General features: G+C 44.2%; 1 protein-coding gene across 3 annotated transcripts in view; it reads left to right on the plus strand.

Moving 5' to 3' along the window:
- The window catches only part of LOC119844294 (collagen alpha-1(XXVII) chain B-like), a 307,212-nt gene that overhangs the window by 274,386 nt on the left and 9,928 nt on the right, over positions 1 to 22,898 (plus strand). For all 3 annotated transcript variants that reach the window (XM_043498719.1, XM_038374938.2, XM_038374939.2), the window contains 12 exons: positions 236 to 289; positions 627 to 680; positions 10,033 to 10,089; positions 10,277 to 10,330; positions 11,960 to 12,013; positions 14,736 to 14,789; positions 16,347 to 16,400; positions 16,480 to 16,587; positions 17,025 to 17,132; positions 18,292 to 18,399; positions 21,350 to 21,403; positions 22,131 to 22,193. In XM_043498719.1, coding sequence (XP_043354654.1) covers positions 236 to 289; positions 627 to 680; positions 10,033 to 10,089; positions 10,277 to 10,330; positions 11,960 to 12,013; positions 14,736 to 14,789; positions 16,347 to 16,400; positions 16,480 to 16,587; positions 17,025 to 17,132; positions 18,292 to 18,399; positions 21,350 to 21,403; positions 22,131 to 22,193 — 822 coding nt within the window. The remainder of the gene's footprint in view (positions 1 to 235; positions 290 to 626; positions 681 to 10,032; positions 10,090 to 10,276; positions 10,331 to 11,959; positions 12,014 to 14,735; positions 14,790 to 16,346; positions 16,401 to 16,479; positions 16,588 to 17,024; positions 17,133 to 18,291; positions 18,400 to 21,349; positions 21,404 to 22,130; positions 22,194 to 22,898) is intronic.

Here is a 22,898-nt window from a genome sequence, read left to right on the forward strand (position 1 = left end):
AGCTACCCTCCTATCGATTTGATAGCTAAGTGCAGAGAATACTTCAGGATGCTGCTGCCATAGGGCTACCTGGTTTGCCCAAAGAATAGATGGGAGTATTTCAGTTTAATCTCCCAATCCTAAGGTTTGCCTGTCTTGAAAGTCCACTTTCTGCAGGCCAATTCAGCATGTGGTTTCTGAAGACAATGACAACAGGCTGTTCTAATGGCATTTTTCTGTGTGATTGCTTCCATAGGGTGCTCCAGGAAGGATGGGTGCTCAAGGGGAACCTGGCTTAATGGGTTATGAAGTAAGGCTGCTTTTTTGATGCTCATTCCCCTGCTTTACCCATTTCCAAATCTAACATCATAATTAACCCAGGTTGTAAAACTAATTTAACTATATTTATATTTCCATTTTGTTGGGATGATAGACAGCTCAGTTCTTCATTATTCTCAGTCTGGGCTGTGGAGAATTCTTCAGATCTGGTTTTCCTCTATCTTCCAGGAATGGATAATGTCACTGCTGATGCTTCTATATTTCTCTGAAGTGCAATTCAGGTGTCTCTGTAATCAGCAATATAGGATCCTATCACAGAAGTGACTCCATTTTTACAATCCCATCATATGTTTTCTATTCTCCCACAGGGGCATGCAGGGCCGCCAGGCCCAATCGGACCACCAGGGCCAAAAGGTGAAAAGGTAAGAGCTAAACTGCATGAAATTTGCCATCTCCTGTTCTGAATGTGCCAAAAGTGCCCCTGCTCGGATAGCATTACCCGTTCCAACCGAAGCACCAGGGCACAGCTCCCATAGACCCATTTAAATAAACACTAGCACCTGTAATCCAACACAGACACAAAGATCATGTGAACCATAGATGTGCAGACAACCTAGCCACCTGCTAGCTGCAAACATGTGGCCTGGGAAACAGAAACTCTGATATCCTGTGCAGAAAATACAAGCTTCTACTGCTTGAGCTAAATGAGACTCTCTTGATTTAACCATCATCAATAATAGCAGCACTAGCTACATTATACCCTCTCTTTCTCCCACTGATGTGCTAGAGGCAGCGGTTCTCAAACTGTGAGTCGTTTTAATGGGGTCGCCAGGACTGGCTTCCTGAGGGCTTCAGCCCTGGGTGGCAGGGCTCAGGTTACAGGCTCCCTTCCTGGGGCTGAAGCCCTTGGGCTTCGACTTTGCCCCCTCCCTCCCACCAGGGTGGCCGGGCTCAGGCTTCAGTCCCCGCTCCTGGGGTTGGGCGGTCATTTTTGTTTTCAGAAGAGGGTCGCGGTGCAATGAAGTTTGAGAACCCTTGTGTTAGAGGATGAGCATTGGAAACCGATAAACGTTTGGACAAGTCTGGCATCCCATCCAGCAGAGGGCAGTGGTGGATATGTCTGTACAGCAAAAAACAAAACAAAACATGGCCATGAGTCTCCGAGCCCAGTCAACTGACTCAGGCTTGTGGGGCTTGCACTGCAGGGCTAAAAATAGCAGGGTAGACATTCAGGCTGGAGCCCAGGCTCTGGAACCTGGCAAGTGGGGAGGGTCTGAGTCACTGCTGTCTTTAGCCCCGCAGTGCAAGCCCAAGTCAGTTGACCGGGCGTAGCTCTGAGGCTCTCTGCCACAGGGTTGGCGGGGGAAAGGGGGGATGTTTTTTTTTTTTTTGCTGTGTAGACATACCCAAACACACAAGCCAGTGCATTATCAGTGCAAGTCAGGATCAGGACACACAATTCCCCAGGACACCATTTCCAGGCACCCATACTCTCTTGTATCTCTGGAAGGGCCCATAGGCATGAATATTGGGGGCGTTTCCTAGTTCCACAGAAATTCTACTGAATCCCCAAGATGAAATAAATTAGATCAGTAGGTTTTGTTGTAAAGTCAAACTTAAACCGTGCACACGTGCCCTTAAAACTGTCTGCTCTTGGAAAATCTTCCTGCTATTTCTGGTTGTTTCAGCCTATTACACTTCATAAGTGAAGCACAAATGATCTCCCTTCCCCCATCCCATTTTACTCATAGCCTCTCACGCCTGTGACTTTTGTCTACCTACACCCCTTGACAAGCACCCTGACTGCAGCTGGAATGAGTCAAAGCCCTTGATCCACTGCTGCATTCTTTCAAGGCTTTTGCTGAGTCAGCTTGATCATACCCAGTTCAGGCTGGAGAAGTGACTCATATTTTAGTGGCTTCCTCTCGGCACAGCTTGCTGCTCAATGCTCTGAACATCATCCCAGCTGGCTTTGGCTGTACTTGCATTGTTGCCGGAGCCAATCACATGTCTGTCAGTAGCTACAGCAGCAGCTTTCTTCCCCCCTGCGCAGGAAGGAAAAGAGTAGTAATTGGAAGTGGTTGCAAATTGGACCCTACCATGAGAAAAGTTGCTTGAATTTTTATTGATCCTGGTTTTCTACCCCACTGTACCTAGTGTTCCTATTGCAGGAAGCACTCAGTGCAGGGTTTGAAATATTGGCAACCCTCAGCACTTGTGTTATTGCACATGGTCATGATCGCAGACATGCATCTGCAGGCAAGAGTTTCCTTCCTTACAGGGACTCCTGAGATTCTAAGAAGAGATCTCATGGGTACATCTTTGTCAGGAATTTGAACCCATTATAACAAGTGAGGATCCCAGATGGAAAGGCACCCATAGCTAGGCCATTCTACCTTGGTGTCTAGAGATTCTTTACATTGACATGAGTCTCTGAGACATATGAGTTAGTCTCCTTTTACACTGTGACTGACTCCACTGCAGAAGTTGTGACAAAATATAAGGAGTTAGGAGAGCATCCAGTTGTTGAATTTAGATACACTCTCAACTCAGAAATGCTGCCCCAGGCATGATTATTATTGGTGCCACTGAGAATTCCTGCACTTCTCTCTCTGCTCCCTTCCAATCTTAAGATGCGTCTCTGGCACTGGGGCATCTGACCATTTCTCTGATACTCCCTTATCTCCACCACCTGCTTGCTGAGTAGCTTATCCATCTTTGTTTTTATGGCCACCCCATTCTCTTTTTGTGCTACCTCTTAGCTTCCCAAACCTTCCCATAATGTTTTCCAGTTGTACCAAGATGAATGGCCCCCAGCTTCTGTGTCCTCCATTAAGTGGCATCCATTCTCCAAGAAGTCTCCTGCCATCATCTAGCTCAAAGTAGCAGAGCTAAAACTAAAACTCTTTGCCAGACTCTTGGCCCCTTCTCATTGTATAGGCTAATATTCCTGCACCCAATGGGTTAAGGTTAAAAATGGAGGTTCTCTGATGGAAGGGAGATCAGTTTTTCTTTTTCAACTTTATGTGCAAGCCTTTTGTATTAACTTCCCGCACAGAAAATGTACAGAATCGAATCCTAGAATATCAGGGTTGGAAGGGACCTCAGGAGGTCATCTAGTCCAACCGCCTGCCCAAAGCAGGACCAGTCCTCAATAAATCATCTCAGCCAGGGCTTTGTCAAGCCTGACCTTAAAAACCTCAAAGGAAGGAGATTCTACCACCTTCCTAGCTAACGCATTCCAGTGCTTCACCACCCTCCTAGTGAAAAAGTTTTTCCTAATATCTAACCTAAACCTCATCCACTGCAACTTGAGATCATTACTCCTTGTTCTGTCATCTGCTACCACTGAGAACAGTCTAGATGCAGTCTAGATGGCTTCAGCCTCCTTTGGAAAACCTCCAGCAAAGGAGCTTCCATGACCTCCCTAGGCAGACTATTGCATTGTCTTATTGGTCTTACAGTTTGTTACACATTGTCCTTTGAGAGACTGGCCCAGGTTTCCAGACACATTAGATACACGAGGCTTCAGTGTCCTGGTGCAAAACAGTGAGTGTAACACACCAAAAGCAAAAAGAGCCATTGTCTCTAAGCAGTAAAATACAGAGGAGAATGAGATGTGTGCAGATATTAGACTTTGTATTGTATAGTCATTATTGCTGGTTTATCCCTACATACTGCAAATATTAAGCTTATCCAAGGTACCCACCTTGGTATTTAATGCTCCCAAAAATCCTTAATCTGAATAGATTTTCTTGCCAATCCCTCCTTCTCTATAGCTACCAATTTGCCAGAATCACCCTTAGCAATTGGCCCACCCAGCCTCAAGAGACTTGCTTGGCAAACTGTGCTTGCAATCACTGTGCTTGGCAAATTGTCCAGCACCAGACAACTGATAGCTGTGCTTTAAACCCTCATAATTATCAGGCAGTGCTTCTGCTGCTGGGATTGGGAACTGCTTTGGAGGCCAACCCCTGACAAACATGCTCCTGCCATCCCAAGTGGACTGGACTAACACACGTTAAGTAGATGGCACAGGTTGCAGTACCAGTAATCAATTTCCAGAGGATTAGGAATAGCAGTGGTACACAAAAGGAACAACTGCAGAAAGATTACAAGAATAAACAGCAGAGGCATTAAGAAGAAGGAGAGAAAATGTATCCCAAACCAAACAGCTGCTATTGGAAGTCACTGTACCAGAGGCAATATATTTACATAGCATTTACCAGGCACTTTTCAAAATTAAATTATATACAGGGGTCATTTCATCCTCCAGTGAAATGCAGCCAACTCTGGGTTAAATCCGGGAAGAGAAAATGAATCCCATAGTCAGCTGGGAAATGCACGGGAATGTAATTACCCAAATTGGAATTTGGCCAGGATGTCATATTAGGGAGGCAGCTGCCTGACTGGCACCTAGTTGGTCAGCTGCTCTCTTTGATGCCCGTTTCTTTGAACGAGCTATGTCGTGACACAATAGTTAAGTGGGCCCTGCTGCCTTGTGGGAGAGACAGACCACCCTGGGACAGAATGACACTTCTGACAGGCTCATGTGCCCCAGGGGTGTATGTACCACAGTTTGGGAATCTCTGCTCTTGTTCAAACAGGAAATAATTCAGGGAAGTCCTATGAGCTGTGTTATACAGGAGGTCAGACTAGATGATCACAGCGGTCCCTTCCTGCCTTGGACTCTCTGAATCAGAGCATTATAATATCTCTGCTGTTAAGTACCATGGGAACTTGTAATGACCACAAGCGGTCAAGCCCCCTGTTTTTCCATCGTACCTGAAAGGTGGCAGCTCCACCAGTACAGTGATGCTTTAATCCCATCCTGGGGCATTGGTTCTATAGTGACACGGGGAACGCAGCATTACTTGCTGAATCCCCAGCACCACTTTCTGAAGCATGTCGGTGTTCCATGGGGGCCTCTCATCTAAGTCCTACCCTCACCCATCCCTCGTCTTACAAGAACTGCCTGGATCACAGCACACGAATACACGTGTCAGGATCCTTCCCCAAGACCACATGTAAACTTAACACCAAACGAGGAAGAATTCAGACCTGGGAGATGAGAGAGTGAAGCGAAAGCTGCAGAGGAAAGAAATGGGGCCGTGATTGTGCTGCGACTTTTTAAACTCTGTAGGAAATTAGCAGTGCAGAAGAAGGGTATTTAATGGTGGAGAAAATCTGCCCTTTCCCAAAGCAGTAATTAGCCTGAAGATATCCATTATTTTGGAATTGAGTTCCACAGCACGATCCCAGTTAATTATTCTGCTGGATTTTAGTACGCTCACAGCTCTTCGCAGAGGCCTTGCTCAGGGCATTTGGCAGCCGCTTAGGATTGTCCAGATGAGATCCTTTTAAAAATTACAAACTGATGTATCTCACTTTGGGAGGGGAGCCAACAACAACAAGCCTTTCCTTTTCCTCCATTTGTATCCCAACTTGTTTACTTTTCTGCCCTTTACTGTAACTTTTTTTTTAACTGCAACTTTCCAAAGAATTAGCAAAGACCTTTAGTCTCCCTCTCTCTGAGAATAATCCAAACGTCAAGAAGTCCTAGAGAAGCTCAGCCCTGCGGTACTGGAATTTATCAATCTGGCTTAAGACCCCTGTAGCATCCAGGAGCTGTTGAAGACCTGTAGGGAAGATGTCTAGTATATATGGGATCTAGAGCATCATCACTCTGTTCTAGGGACCAGCTATAGAGATCTTGATGCTCTTTGAAGAAGTCCCAAGTTTAGAACTTTCTCTGAACTGAACCCTGATCATGTCGGATTAGGATGTGAAATGAAAAGGCATCCACAGCCTCTTTGGAGAGAAGTATCCAATGTCAAGCCTTCTGCATCCTGATACGTACATTCAGATTCTTATCTGAGACTGAGGAGCTGTGGCTTTGTATCCCTATTTCCTGAGGGTCCCTACTACTCTAACAGTGGCTAGAAAGTAGATCATTGTAAGGTATTTAGCTGGTGGCTTCACATAGGAAGCCCTTTCACAGTGGAGTCTCTGGGGGCAGCATGGGAAGGACTGTTAGACATATTTTGTTTCTTATTTTTAATCAGCCACCCAAATCTCTCCATCTATTGCCCAACCCTATACCCATGAGCAGTCCTTGCACAGCTTCTCTCTATATTCCATTCCTCAAGAATCCTACTGAATCTCCCAAACATGTTATCCCGTAAAAATGTAAATGTAAACCTAACCCCACCAGTACCACTTCAAATCCTTGGTGTAAGATAGTGAATTTTGGAATGGCAGTACACAGAGAAAGGAAAGAATGCCATTATCTCTAAGAATATAATGGAGGGGATATGTATTGCTTAGTTGTCATTATCTTAGCATATTGCAACATCCCTCAAGTGGCATGTGACAAGGATTCATCACCGAATTTGATCCGCTGGTTGGATCATTAGCTTCCCCAGCTTGGGCTGTGTCCTCATGGGGAGTGCGACATGAACACTGATCTGAATACGACCAGATGCAGTGTTGCAAAACCTTTAGGAATCTAACTCTGCCAATCTGCAAAAGTTAAGCTTGGTGCAAGCCCCTTTTCATCCTTGAACTGAAAGCCTGCAATATAGCTTGGCACATCCTCCTTCCCCTGTGCCACAGTCACACATGATAAACTTCACCTGTGCCTACACCCACCCTCAGAAAACGAGCTGTTGGTAACAGCCACGCTCTGCTGCCGAATGCAGTTGGGACTGTCTGAAGCTGAGCATTGTCAATTGCATACCCGCCGTTGCCAAAAGTCAAGAACAGACAAACAGTTCTGCATGTCTTCTCCCAGGTGGCAGCAGCATTGAGCAATTGCCAAATGTTCGGGGCACCATGGGTACCCACAGCACCATAGAGGACTTATGGAAGAAAGATAGAGGGTTAATAACCTTAATAACCACACTGGGATGGTTTGTAGAAACCAATAACCAGAAAATTACAAAGACTCAACTACTTGGCTCCATGTGAATTAACTTTGTGAGTTCCCATACATGAGAACTTTTGGTGCAGCAACCCCAAAGAGTCAGAACCCAGCAGCCCCCACGTGCCAGGAGAAAGGATCACCTAAAAACTGCCATACAACAATCCTAAGGATCTGGAACCCCAAAGGAGCTGTGAAGTGTATTAATCCTCAGGAGCCAGTATGTCAAAGATTCAGCAACATCACGTCGCCAAAAACCAGAGGAGCTGGAATGTAGCTATCATGCAGGGAGCTAAGAGACAGACGTCTCTGAACTGTGCTCCAGAGGAAATAGGACACTGTAACCCCAAGTGATTTATGCAAGGAAATTAAAACAGCATCTATGTTTTAGAGGGTGAAATGCACAGGAAGGGTAACTGAGTGCCTCATTGTGAGCCCCTCGCTCATACTGGTAAGTAGTTACTCGCACAAGTCATCCCACTGAATTCCGTGAAATTACTCACATAAGCAGTTGTGTAAGGGGCTCACCATCTGGTCTGAAGTGACTACAAGAACAGTTTGTGATAGCAGCATGTAGCCAGGGTATGTATTTGGAGCAGTTCTGCTCCCTTTATAGATCAGGGAATGTGCAATTGGGTGAGGAAAAATGCGGCTCAATTCTGAACTAGGTTGACTGTCAGGGCAATACAATTCAGGTCAAAGAAGCATCCTGCACCCTCCCATTGCTTAACTTTATAGGCAGCTGCAAATAACTCTGTGTAGTTGGGTTCCTCGGAAAGGGGTAGCTAGACCAGGCAGAAGCAGTCAGCAAAGAAACCATTCAGACATCACTAGAAAACTAACCCTCTTGCCAAAGCCAGTGCTGTACTGCAGCCCTTGGCTAGAATAATCCTTCTTTTTGGTACAATAAGGATTGCTGTCTACCCCACTCCTTCTGGCATGAGAAAGTATGTGAGCAAACTCATGTCACAGCATGGACAGTTTTGCACAAATTTGCTGGTGCCAGGTTGTTAAGGATGGGCAAATTGGTTCCAATCAATACGAACCAACCCAAAATTTAGACCCAATTTTTTGGAAGTTCAAAAGTTTTGAAATAACTTTGTCCTCCTCTCCCTTCCCCACCCATCCCCACACTCCCCTTGTTTTCCAACTTTACCCATTTCTGTGTTTCTGCTTCCCAACCCAGATGGAACTGGAAAGGGCAGAAATGCCCCAAGTGGGACTTGTTGATGCAGCATTCCCAGCATGACCAGAAGCAGGAAGTACAGGGAATAATATGAACAAGAGAGAGAGACGGACACTCTAAGACCTTCCCTAAAATTCCATCCCTGTTTGCCAAACCCAAAAGAAGGATCTGAACTTCAAAGGCTAATCTCTCATCATAAATCCAATCCATCTATCATGTGCCAATCACTAAAGCATCTTTCCTCATTTTAAAGAGAGCCCTGCAGAGTTTTACCCATCAGTGTTCATTTAATCCTTAGCCTGAGGCAAATTTAGCAATATTTCATCCTTCATAATCCTTATCCAAACAGGCGTGTAGGTGTGATTCGCCCTTCACTAAGCCTCACCCTTGGAGGTACCCATGTGTATTTCAAACAAATTGTTTTAGCTAGACTTCCTTTAGATGGAAAAATATTGAATGGAAAGAGATCTAGGGTAATGTTTTCAAAAGCAACTATGTGATTTAGGTGCCTACGTCCCATTTTCAAAAGGGATGTAGGCAATTAGGAGCCCAGGTCCCACGGACTTTGAAAGAGACTAAGGGTATGTGTATACAATTAAAAAAAAAAACAAAAAACACCCACAGCAGTGAGTCTCAGAGCCCAAGTCTACAAGCTCGGGCTGCAGAGCTAAAAATAGCAGTGTAGATATTTGGACTTGGGCTGCGGGGCTAAAAATAGCAGTGTAGTTATTCGGGCTTGGACTGCAGCCTGGGCTCCGAGACCCCCGCCTTCACCAGGTTTCAGAGCCCACGCTCCCACCTCAGCCTGAACATCTGCACTGCTATTTTTAGCCCCATGAGCCTGAGTCAGTTGACCTGGGCTCTGAGACTGTTGTGGGTCTTTTCTTGCAGAGTAGACGTAGCCTAAGGCTCCTACAAGCCAGACTGTGAACAGCTAAGAATTTACACAGATACCTAGTGATATTTTCAAAAGTACCTGAACAAGTTAGGTGCCTAATTCCTATTGAAAGTTGATGGGTGTTGGGCATATAGACTACTTAGTGCTTTTGCAAATCCCACTCGTGGCTTAGCTGCATCAGTAGGCACCTAATGCCTTTGTCAGCCTTGCTCTAAGTCACTTTGGAAATGGGACTTGATCTCTGAAGTTACTTAGGCACTTCTGAAAATGTTATCCTTAGACTTAAAGGGGCCTCCTCTCAGTTTGAAATGTTGTCAATTGATTTTTAAAGAGAGTTCAGTAATTTCGGGAGCTATTCAGATCTGGTGGATTTGCCATCACATTTGACTATTGTTAAAGAATGGTTTTTCTCTCCTGTGTTGCTGTGCAAAAGAGATGCACGCAAATGGGGGAAATGGTGTGAAACGGACTCAGCACGAAGTTAACCAGCTGAAAAGAGTCCAAAGGAATGTCTATATTTCTCTCTTGTCATTCACCTTTGGGAATCACAGATGCTATTTGTAAGAATAACAGGTAAAAACAAAAAAACCCTTTGAACAGAAATGTGATGATTATTTTAATTTTAAGTAGTTGGTGCCCTTTTAAAGCCATCTTTTTATCCACTCTCTAAGGCCTCATTCAGACCCCACTGAAATCATTGGGAAGGTTCCCACTGACTTTAAAGGGCTTTGGATCTGGCTGTTTTAACGTTAATATTTATATCTACAGGGAGAACAAGGTGATGATGGGAAAATAGAAGGCCCCCCAGGACCACCTGGTGACAGAGTAAGATATTATTCATGTCCCTTCTCTAATCCTGTGGCCTGATTTTTGCGTGTGATGCACATGCAGACAAGCCAACTGCTTGGATTTTTTCCCTGATCACAGAAGATGCTGTATTTAGAGATCATGACACATGGAGTGGACCACTGGCATTTCACATCTACCTTGAACCTTTATTGTGTTGTTGTAGGGTCCAGTTGGCAACAGAGGAGATCGAGGGGAGCCTGGAGACCCTGGCTACCCTGTAAGTCCTATTCTGAAATTTGCCTAAGAACTAACTTTGGAGAAGTTCTTCATCTGCGTAACAGTCCACAAAGCTTACATCCTTGGCCCTTACATGACATCTCACCATGGTTGCTCTTTGTGAGCAGTACATGGCTTGTTCGCTTTTCTCAGGACCCAGAGGAATGATTCAGATCTCTTTCCTTTAAAGTGAAAGAGCAGTTGCTGAAGGCAAAGAAAAGACCAGATAGCTTCAGGTCCAGCATCCCACAATGTCACACATCTGAGCTGAGCTTGCAAGGCTGAGAGAATGAGCAGGACCTTTTTATCAGTGACTAAATCCAGAGGAAATATCATGGGGTCTGGGGAACATGCTCAGAAGGCTTTGATGAAATAGCTCACAAGACAGCTAGGTCATGATGATGTTGGGTGAGAGTTGAGACATTTGGGTTGTAGTTGCTGGCACAAGACTAGATGCTTTCAAGGGGATCCCTATTAACTTAGTGGATTGAGTTTCCAAAATCTTTTCAGTTAGCTGTGGGCTCTGTCAGTCAAGACCAGATTTATGAACGAGTCCTCCTTACTCCTGTGTTGTTTTTGCAGAGTCCTCCAGTCCCTGTGACAGTAGCTTCTCAACATGATTGACTGGAGCTGGTCTGAAAAGAATCTCTTTAGGATTAGGTTTTGCTTCACTACAAAGCAGTCAGTGAGATTGATTAATTACAAAAATGTACCAAACTCTCTTATTTGTCATCTCCAAATGACTGTCCACGAGTTGCCAGAGAAATGCTACTCACTGTAGTTTTTCTATGTGGCATCAGTAATCAAGTGTTTAGTTTAAACTAATGTATTTCTGGATGCATTAGGTATGCTCTGTTTCCTGCTTAAATTGAGACATAATAGCTAGCTGTAACCCTTAGCTGCCTAATGCCTATGAATATCCATGAAAGAGTGTACATTGTTCTTGGAAACATTTACTAGCTCAGTTGATCCAAGATGTCTGTTTCCCTAAGAATGTTCAAGAGGCCATGTCTACTTGCCACTTACCCTGGCATTTACAGTAAGTATAGAATGTATCAACTAGCCCTAGAGGGTTTAGACCTTCATTTGTACAGTATCTATCGTACAGTATGAGTGCAGAGTTACAGTGCTATATAATACGACATAAAACTAAATACAGAATAGCAGAGCTATATAATAATACCGAGAGAGAGAGAAAGTGATCTAGACAAGGGAGAGGAGATGTTTTCAGATGAGAAAATCATTGAGGCAGAGAGATACAGGGAGGCTGTTCCAGATCAGAGGAGAGAGAGGGGAGAGGGAGTGTTCAGAGTCAGAAATGAGCCCACAGTTATAGAGAGAGGAAATCTGAGTTGGGAAGGAATTGGAGGAGGTAGGAGTTCAACTTGGGGAAGGTCCTCTTGCCCAAGAAAAACATTTGCTTCCCTGTGATATATTCATCTGCATAGCACCACCCATATACTTTGCCTTCCCGGCATTGGCAGAATACAGCTGCGTGCATTGCACCTCTCCCACCACCCATTATCCCCCAGTACCACACTGTATGCTGTGATTGCAGCATCCACTGCTGCTTACTTACAGAAAGAGAATCCAGAGAATAAACTAACATGTGCGCACTCATTTATTTAAGGGTCAAGAAGGACTTGATGGGGACAGAGGAAAAGCTGGACAGCAAGGTCTACCTGTAAGACTCTATTTTATTTTATAATTGATTGATTTTAATCTGATCTTACTCTACTGTGTGTGTGACAAATGGAATAGAATGGGTGAGCAGCATGGGAAAGGGGGTTAGAGGAAAGGCATGGTGAGCTACAAACTACAATACGTGCATTTGCATATGCCAAGGCTCAGTGGGGTTTTTAAGAATATCTATATCCATAAACTTTATGCTTCCTGAAGGTGTAATAAAAGTAGGTCACATGGTATATTTTTTTTCCCATAAAACAAGAAGTTAAGGAGACAGGAGTAGCTTCCCATGTTCTAATATTGTGTCCCTAGACCTGTTTTACCAAACATTTTTAATGATTAAAAGAGGACGGGAAAGCTTGGGAGATTCATAATGTAATATGATTATATTAATATGGAGGCATTCACCTGGAAGTCACAGGTCTGAATCCAGAACTCGTCAGTAGAGACCCAAAGTGATTCAGATGGGATGGCTGTTTAGTGACATGTGTGAAATGCTTTACACATACCTGGACTAGATAAGAATGAGTTGGGTCTTCATCCAGTTCCTACTGGACAAATGTCCACATTGCATAAATCACAATAGGCCCCCACTCCTCATTGGCAGTCTCAGCAGAGGCCATAGATTGATTGGGTCCCCTCTCACTCCTATAGAAGCCATCCAGGTAAGCTGAGGACCATTGGAGGGGCAGTGTGAGATACGTTTGTTCTGTTGCTGCCCGTATTGTACCTTCTCTAAATCCAGCATGTTTAATGAAGACTAAAATCAGTTAAAAAATGAAGGCCTGATTTTGAAAACCTGAACTTCTGGGGACTGTGTGTAAATGCACCTACTTTGTACGTGCAAATACTGTGATTGTGTGCACATGCAAATGATCGGTCAAACCACTGACCAGGTATTTTCATGCTCAAGTACTAGATTTTTTTTGCATACAATGATGTTAATTGTGGCCTGTAAATTAGACATGCAAGTGCACAGGTGTTTTTGCACTCAGCCCTGATGATCTCAGGTTTTGAAAAATAAGCCCTAAACATTGGCTTGGCTGTCTCGCCATTAATCATTCCATAAACAACAGTGGGGACTGTAGTAACAAACCATGCATCAGATCCCTCTGGCCAGATCCTTAGCTGATTTAAAGCAGCATCACTTCACTGAAGTCTGTGGAGCTTTGTCAGTTTACATCTGCCAAGGTTCTGCTCTGTTATGTTTAGACAGCTCTTAGATGTGACTTAAAATGCATTCATTAGGATGTTCTTCAAAAGGGGGTTATGAAATAAAACAATCACTTCACATTTTACCCAGCGTAGAACATTCTGCCCTACACAGAGCATTGGGTGCTCCCATTTCTCCTCGTTTCTAAGTGCAATTTCAAACATGAATGTGTTACTCAGTTGTAAACAAATAATGCAGAAGTGTTTCAGCTCAAGAGAAGTGGCCAGAATATCAGTGGGATGAATATAGATGGGGTATTGTCAAGTTTCTTTCATGTCAATGCTGTTTTGATATCCCCTCCATATTGCTCTTATTGTTACACAGACTAGCATAGTAATATAAGACTGATTAATAGAAATTTGAGATGCTGTGCATACCTTCAAAATACACATATGTAACTGATCCCCAAAGACATTCATACTGTTTGTGCTATCTAGGCTTATTCTAGTTCCTGAGCTGCATCTGCTCAAAGCTTCAGTGAATACCATTCCTGAAAATCAGCTTATCATCTGGTTTCTCTCCAATCAGAGCTGTAAACCCTGGCGTGCAAAAACATACTAAAACATATTAGACAGTGTCAGTCAAATTTGAAATGACTTCCATTCCTTGTGGGGCTATAGAAAGAGTGTTGTAGGTTCTATTTCTTAAGTACCAATCTCAGTGATCTGTGACATGATTAGAAGGGGTTAGATGATCCATTTACCCTTCATAGCTCTTTGATTCTGCCTCTGAATTGCCCCAAGATAATCAACAGAAGCGGGCAGCTCTGGAGAAGAAGGTATAGAAACAGGAGGCTCAGAAACAGCAGACAATTAGAAACTACAATGAGAGAGATCTGCAGACAGGCAATAACCTGCTACATCATCTTTGGAATAAGTCTAGGGTGTCTCATGGTTAGAGAATACATATCCTGCTGCTTTGCCATCAGGAAAATCCACTAAAAAAATCGGAATAGGAAGAGGGGAGGGCGCATATATGTGATGGGGAGGGGAATGTTACAGATTTCTGAAACGGTGATCAGTTTCCTTATCTCTCTCCCTCTCCCCTTCATAGCTGGCTTTGAGACATCTGAAATCTTGATTCAAGATTGGGATTGGGACTCAGGAGAGAGAAGGAGGCAAATACCATAAGCATCATCATGGTATTTGTTGCAAAAACTACTGAATCTGCTTTAAAAACCAGAGCTGTAACTCTTCATTGAGGGGCCTGATCCTATTATCTGCTCTTTATTGTGGATCTCAAAGTGAAACAGTTATCCCAAACCAAACCAAACCAAGCAAAGGGGAGACAATGCTGCTTCTCCAAAATGACACCCTGTTAAACTGTCTCTGGAGACAGTTTCTTATTCCTCCTTCCCCAGGAGGGCTGCGAGAGCAAAGGCTGCTCCCAGTAATTGATTCCGTATGGTCAGTGCTGTAAGGGACACAGCAAATGCTGCTCTTTATACTTTATGCAAGATGCTGCCAGAAAAGTATTTCAAACAGATTTTCTTTGTCCTCTTTTCTAGGGGGATCTTGGACCACCAGGCCAGCCAGGGCCAAAGGGATCCAAAGGTGAAGAGGTAGGTTTCATGGGGGTGAATTTATGGCATCCAAAGCTTAAAGCTGAAGTGAAATCAGAACTATCACGGTTTTTCCAAGAGTATGTGGCTTGTTCATTGGTCTGTGGCTGGAAATGACCATGGAGAACCCAGTAGGAGGGCTGTAAATATTGATTTGTGTGTCCAAACCCATTAGTTTGTTGGCTTCCTGGGGCTGGAGAAGATCGAGAATTACAGTACTAGGACTGTGAATGAATCCCCGGCAGGTCCTTAGTTACATGCCTTGGGACCTTGGTGTGGTCCCTCTTTCCCACACCACGTCAGTTTCTGCCTTTCTTGAGCACAATTGGCATCTCTGCCCCTGGGGGAAATCTGAACCAGGCAAGTGTCTCTTTCTGTAGCTGGGTTTCAATCATAAAACTTTTCTGGCTTAAAACCTTCCAAATCCAGAGTCCATTATCCACACAATTCTCCATTTTTCCTGCTTCTCAGAAGGGTCACTCCCTCTAACTGCTCCCCCTGCAACGAAGAGAATCCACCGCATGTGGTTTTATCCAAACTGAATTTATACCAATATCTACTTCTACTTCCCTGTCTCTACAGCTTCCCAATCTGTTAACCACCAGAGACTTCTTTTGCCTAAATTTAAGTGGATGACCTCAATACTCAGCTAATTCACATTCCATCCTGCAAGATATGGGAATTGGCATAATGCCAAGTAGACTAATCTACAATAGGTGATTTTAACAGAGTTCAGTGACCACTGGATTCAAAGAAAGACACACCCTGTCACCCACAGTAGATCTGGAACTGCCTGTGGGTCTAATGAGTAACAGTAGCTCTTGTTCCACACAATTGGCCAGTTTTCAGAGACTTGTCTGCAGATGGAGAAGTGATACACGAAACACTTGGTTTATTTTTTAAAAATGTGTTAGCAGATGACAGAGCTTCAAAGCTTCTGAATCCTAGCAAAGGTGATGAGGCCAACTGTTCCATTCATATTGCAGGAGGTAATCCTTGTTCCTAGCTAATAATCAGGACTACATACTTGCTGCTTTGACACTTCCCCTCCCCTTATCAGGAAATCAGCATTACAGATTTTAGCCATAAAAAGCTTTTATCCTCCAACTCTCCAGGACAGGGGGGAAACTATCTAATCTGTCAGAGACCAGAATAAGACCTTCCCTGTCTGAGTCCCCTGAAGAAGGCTTGGTTGTTGGTTTTCCATGATGCCGCCAAGGAATGATGAATGGGATGGTTTTTGAGCATCTCATTGTAATGCATGCCAGTGCTGTGGAGTTCTCTCTCAAATTCATCCTCCTGCTTTATTTGTCCTCATCTGTTATATATTAGGAAAATGCAGGGCCTTTCCTTCTGGCTATTTATTCCTGCCCTCTAAAGAAGATAACCCAGAAACTCTTAGAGAACCACTTGTAATAAAACCAAATAATAATTCATCTCCTTTGGCTGTAGCAACTGACCTCATATGTCTCCTTTTTAAACTGCTCTCCATTGCACAGGCCAAAATGGGCTTCCCAGGTGGGACCATACTAGAATTATTTCTTTTTCTGCCTTAAGGGTCAAAAAGGAAAGCAAGGAGTACGGGGTGAAGGGGGCAGCAGAGGCTCGTCGGTAGGTGAAAATTCAGCCTTTTCTTTTATGAGTCCCTGGCATCCCAACACTTCAGTCACTAATTCTTTTGTGTTTGTAGGGTCCTCTTGGGTTACCTGGTCCTAGGGGAGTAGTGGGAAGGCAGGGTCAGGAGGGTTCTCCTGGAGTGGACGGAGTGCCTGGGAAGGATGGCGCAACTGGGCTACAGGTAAGCTTGAAATGCTTATATTGGGACATCTTAAGCAAACGCTACCCCAGAGGAGGGAAGGGCAAAGGATAAAGCAGTAGAAATTGACACACCCACTGCTACAGCCATGCTGTCTTATATACACAGAGTGGGTCCTGTACACCACTGCACAGACTTCACACATACAAACCCAGGCAGATGTCTCCATGTGGACAAGTGTGTAAGTAAAGTGACTCTCACTGCCAGACAAACAGGCTCTTGTATGCGCAGATCCATGTGCTGTAAAATCTTATGCATATGCGCATGCTCACACAGCCATTTATAAATGCACGCCCTGCCAGCCATGCCCACCCAGTGTAGCTGTAGTCACACTGCTCTGGCTGCCTTTTCAAAGGGGTGAGCGTGCCCAGAAGGATAGGGTGACTTTCTCTGTATTCTCTCCTGGACTTGTTTTATAGGGAGAACAGGGAGATGATGGAGAAGAAGGCACAACAGGGATTTCAGGAAAACGAGGGAACCCCGGCATACCTGGTCTCCCCGGAGCACAGGGGCCGCTAGGATTTAAGGTCAGTTTCCACCTCGCTGTGGTACTGGGTTTTTTGTTTGTTAAAACAAGTGTGAACTTGGGAAGGCGGCAAGGAAGCTCACACAGCCTGTCCTGGCCCACACTGCTTTTAGGAAGCTCAGGCTGCTAGACTCCTAGCAAGCATGACCAGGCACCTCCTTTGGAAGGTCTTGGATCCTTGGAAGTCTGTACTGTTAGTGTCTTAGAAGGCACTACTGGGGAAGAAGCTCACACTGCCAGGTTTTCAGCTAGCACGAACGGGGCTTGAACTGCTGGAACTGGTATGGTTTGGGGCACCGTTCTGAGCCAGAGGAAGCAGTGAAAGGCTTGTTTAGTGACCCCTGGATTTCTCACTGGTTCTTGCCCTGTCCCATGTGGATCATAGGATACAAAGCAGACCCAGTAATGATTTAGCCATTTGTAAAAAGGGACTGTAAATAGAGAGATTCCAGCTGGGGTTGGAGAGGCCAGAAGAATTTGAATCAAATTATACTCATTTAACACATTACCATTAAGTTGTCACTTACTGCCCCCCAGCTGCCTTGGGTAGAAATAACAGGCTGTCACCACTGATTGATACTTGAGCCTTTATCACTGGATCACTGCAAGGTCAGGGGGAGGGGGAAGGAGTTGAGATGCTGGGTCTTGGAGGCCCCTTTGTTGTCTTTGACTTGGGAAGTCAGTGCCAGGGCAAATGTTAATTTTGTAACTTTTGGATTAAAGTTACTGAACTAAAACCTTGGAATTCCTTTAGCATTTCAGGTGGATTAATCATCTGTCACCAGCCTTGTTCAGAGAAGAGGCTGAGAAATTGTGTGGGGCAGGGCAAGCAGGCATGCAAATTGGGGGGAACATGAACCTTACCCCCTTGAATGCTACATTGTGACACACACACCTTGTACAGCTGTGCTTGTAACTGCAGGTCTTGGTGAACTACCTCTAGGAACACAGGTGTCCATTATTGGCTTCATGCTATACATCCTGTAAGAACATCTATCATTGCACCCAGCCCTGTGTGATACATATAGATGAAGTCACATCTCCTACCCCAGTGGCCATTATTTTTCCACCTTGTCATATATACCCTGACACTGGCCATTGCTGTTGCATGTTTTTATATTTAATCCGCTGGAATGATTTTAATTCTGTGTTCTTTGTAGGGTGAAAGAGGATTGCCTGGGCAGACTGGCCCAACAGGGAAACGGGGTACACAAGGAGGGATGGGGCTCCCAGGAGGCCCAGGAGAGCCAGGACCCAAAGGGCAGCCGGTTAGTTGTGTTCATTTAAATTATCATGTCTCACTGTAGTTCTCCTAGCTGTAAGAGGTGGCTCAGAGTCCCGGCAGTGCATAGTGGGGTGGAGTCCTGGGATGCTCTACTGCATGCATTTTTGTAGCACACATACACAATCTCAGCACACGCTTCCCAAGGCTGGGCGATTGTGGAACTCTGTGCACATCATGTTCCACTTTTAAATAGCGAAGTTTGTGCGAGTTTGGAGTTCACAAACTTGAGACAGTGGAATGGCATCATGTACTGAGCAGCTGCGCTGAACAAGTGCAATTACATTAGTACAGACCTGCTTCTTCAGCATTGGCGCTCTTTAATGTTGGACTGGCCACTGAGGTGAGACCACCAAGCTTATTCCACCCAATCACACTTTCATTTGCACCCACTCAAATAAATCTTTGTCAATCACAATTTGAATGTTACACACACCCCGCAGCCATTGCTTTATATTACACTCCTTGGTGTCTATCCCATATGAGTAAGCTGACCCAGGATAAGAAAGGAATGTTGCAGCCTGCATTTGGTAGAGCAAGAGGTTTAGGAGCAGTACTTAGCAATAAGGCTATCTCCTGGTGTGGTATCAATGGCAGTGTAGTTGTAAGTCCAGAGCCAAGAGCATTGTCGGAGGGTATTGTCTACAAAGCAGCTGGGTGGTGTAATTCCCAGTGCAGATAGACAAACATGCACTAGCTCTGTTTGAGCTAGTACCTAAAAGTAGCATCGCCCCTGGTGGCAGTTGAGGCTGGCCACCCAAGTACATACCTATGGGGCTGAGTGGGATTGTACTTGAGCAACTGAAGTCACTGCCTCTTCCACTGCAGCTACACTGCTTTGTAAGGCACTAGTTTGACCACAGCTAGTGTATGTACAGAACTGGTACTTATGCATCCCAGCTGCTGTGCTGACATGGCCCAAGAGAATCCAGTTTTATGGCTCTCAGGGACACCAACCACTGATCAGCCTCGGCAAAGGAAAGGAAATGTGCACACACCCCATTACTAAACCAGGCTGCTGCTCCTTGTTGTTTTTATATATTGCACTTGTAAGATTGCCTTGCCTAGGGCTGTGTATCTGGCTATATCAGATAGAAGGCTGATGCCATATTGGGAGTTTTAATAGCTTAGACTGGAGCAGAAATAATATCCCTTCTCTGCCTTCTACAATGGAGAGCAAACTGTCAGCACTTAATAAATACTTTTGCATCCCTTACTATCCCTAATATTTAGAGAGCCCCTAAAAAGAAACCAAACTAAATCTCTTATTGTACACTCCGTCTGCTCAACATCTGTTTGCCTTTGCATCCAATGGGATCTTCAACTTTTTGAAATATGTATGCATGCTGGCTGGTTCATTCCCCTTCCTAGACTAAGCATACAAACAATGAGATCATCAGTGCATTTAAGCCATGGATAAATACCTAGCAATATGTTAAGATTAGGTTTATTGCTATATATGCCAGTGTTGGACCCCATTCTCCTCTGGAATGGGTGAGTTCTCTTCCTTCACTCCAAGGGCAGTGCCACTCTTTAAGAGAGTGAGAGAGACTAGTATGCTGTATGTGCCACCCTCCTAGAAGAAGCGTTTAAGTGGCCAAGCAGGTCATAGGCTCCTGGCTCAAGAAGCAGAGTCTATTTGAGTCCCATTATGTTCTTTTTTTGTGTGTATGAGTGGCAGATTCATGTACCCAATATTCATTTCTGGAGGTTGCTACATAAATATTGATCCAGGCCTCTTGGATAAGATGTTCCTGTAACTTAGTACATGTCTTCTTTTCCTCTAGAACTCTTCTTGCTTTGCATTTATTTGTGCTGCCAGCCACTCCATGGAGAGAGATTCTCCTACTGTGGGAGCAGCAGCAGTATGTTTCCCTTCCAGGATCCATAAATGGGTACTTAAGGTTTTTAGTATCCTTGGAAAGCTTCTTGTACTCTACAGATTTCACATAGGTCCTGGCTTGCCAAGCAATTTATCACTACAACAGCAGGAAAAGCTTCCTACCAGCAAGTCTATTAGGCTTTGGAATTACCTTGTAAGAGAAGTGGCGGAATCCTCATCACCTAAATCATTTACAACTGGGCTGAATAAGACACATTTCCATCTCTTTTATTACTAGGATTCTAGAGTCATTGTGCTTATATTTTTGTCCTAATCTTTTCCTAACTATCCTGAGTCACTTGGCATGTCGATATTCAGTAAGTCTATAGCTACCAAAGAGCCTGCATCTCAAAATATAGAAATGAGGGTATTCACATGCAGATTTGTGTTTCTTCCATTTTTATTAGTGGTTACATGTATTATGACAGTGTGCACTATGTGTTAATCCAAGTTTGGATCACACACCCTAACAGTGATGTTTTTCCCTTGAAAATGTGAGCGATAATCCTTGGAGGCATATTTGAAATGGGCAAGAGTTGAAAAAATATATTTTTCCTGGTTTTTAAAGTTCTAAGCACATACTTTGACAGACAAAATGCCTGCAGCTTGAAATGGGCCTTCAAGAGAAGTCAGCTTGGCTTAGTTTGTATTAAAAAGCAAAACAGGGTTTTCATTTGACAGTTATCAGTGTCTGAAGCTGTGCAAAGGTAGGGGCTGTAGAGACCTTTAAGGACTGTTCATGGAAAAGACACTCCTCTCCCCTGACCATGGCCCAAACTCCCAAGCTGTGCCCTATTACACCTCCTAGCAACTTGGCAGTGGGGAGGAGAGACTATGCAAATATCTTAATTCTACCGGATGGGAAGATCTCCAATTCTCTCTCAGAACAGCTGATTTCCTTTCCAAGTCTTCATTCTTAATTCCAGGCTTAGAGAGAGTGAAAAATACTTATGGATGTTTCTATTTTCTAAGTGTCATGAACGTTTTAGTGATAAGCCATTTATGATCAAATGTATTGCTCTTTCCTTTGTCTTTGCTTGGCTGTTATTTCCAGGGGGACTTTGGCGAGTCAGGATTTCCAGGGATTGCAGGCATGTTCGGGCCAAAGGTAAGATGCTTCCTTGTATGTCATGGGCTCTATAGTGTCTGTATAAGATAGACATTCCCTTCCTCACTTTACTGTGGCAGATGGATTACTGGGAACAGCCACATGCTTCTTGCAGTTCTAAGCTCTTGGGAGATCCAAAGCAGACTGGCAGCAAATTTCTTTATAGGTGCCTCTCCAGAAACTACTGTACCCAAATGATGATTCCTAATTACTTGAGTTTACTACTTTTTAGCTGTTTGAGCCACATTCAACTTCTAAAATCCCTAAAACACTGAAGTTAGTCATCCTGGTGGAGCTCAGATTGCCCCCAGGATGGATGGTGGGATGGAACATTAATCCCCTCTAATGTTCTTTTGACTTGTTGAATGAGTCTATTGCCCTTGCTCTGTCAGAAGAGACTCCCATCTTCATCTATAGTTATCCTATCAAAAGACCCTGCTGGGTGACACTGGTGTTGTGTGCCCTTATATAGGTTTTACACCCGTTTTATCTGAACATCTCATGACCTTAAATTTAAGTTACCAAAGAAAAAGGACCATTCTGCTTTCCGGGAGGGGGGGGGGTGATTTGCAGAGCATGGGAGTGGGCCCACAGTTTAAAAACAAATCAGGACTTGCATACAACTGGTCACATTTCTGTCTTTATTCCAGAGCAATAAGCAAAGAAACAAACCTTGTGTGCATCTGTTGAGAGTCTTTCAAGATTCATGTCTGATTTTTATCTACAGGGACCACCAGGAAACCTGGGGTTCAAAGGAATTCAGGGACCACGGGGACCACCAGGTCTCATGGTGCGTTCTTTGAACTTTATTCTAGAACTTTCTTGTTCCCCTGTCTGCTGCTTTTTCTCAGGACAGTCTGTGGGTCAAACCCTGAGCTGCACAAAAAGGGGGGCTAAAGCGGACTTTAACCCAGCACATTTGACATACACTCTAATCAGAAGCTGCAGTTCAGCTGGGTCATACAGTAACACATGTACAAAGTACTATACCACCCTTATTTGGCAACCTTTGATCTCAACACCATATTCTAACTACCCCACACATGCTGAGTACAATTCTACTCCCCCTTTACTAGAAAACTACAATTAAGCAACTAATTATTGTTGTCCCCTTAAGTCACTAAGATGAATTTCAATGTAAATAGAGGTTTTAAATTAGCTGTGTACAGCATGCTATTTTACCTGGGAGGTAATTTTTTACAATGCTGCTAGTCTCCAGTAGAGATTCCCCAGCATGAGGACTCTCAACTGTCCAATAAAACACTTCCCAAAGATACGGTCTCATTGTCCAGTCAGGTCTTATTTTACATACTCCTTGTAGTGAACTCATTAACAGTCCACTGAAGTAACAACCTGCAGTTCAAGGAGGACAGGAGTTCTGGGCTGTGAATGCCTTTCCCATGGATACAATAAATTAGTTCCCAGGATGGAGAGAGCAACTCCATTGCTGGGACTGATTTCTGAGGAAAAGGAAACCAGGAAGACACTTTTTGAA

The sequence above is a fragment of the Dermochelys coriacea genome, chromosome 16 (assembly GCF_009764565.3).
Source record: "Dermochelys coriacea isolate rDerCor1 chromosome 16, rDerCor1.pri.v4, whole genome shotgun sequence".
NCBI lineage: Eukaryota > Metazoa > Chordata > Testudines > Dermochelyidae > Dermochelys > Dermochelys coriacea.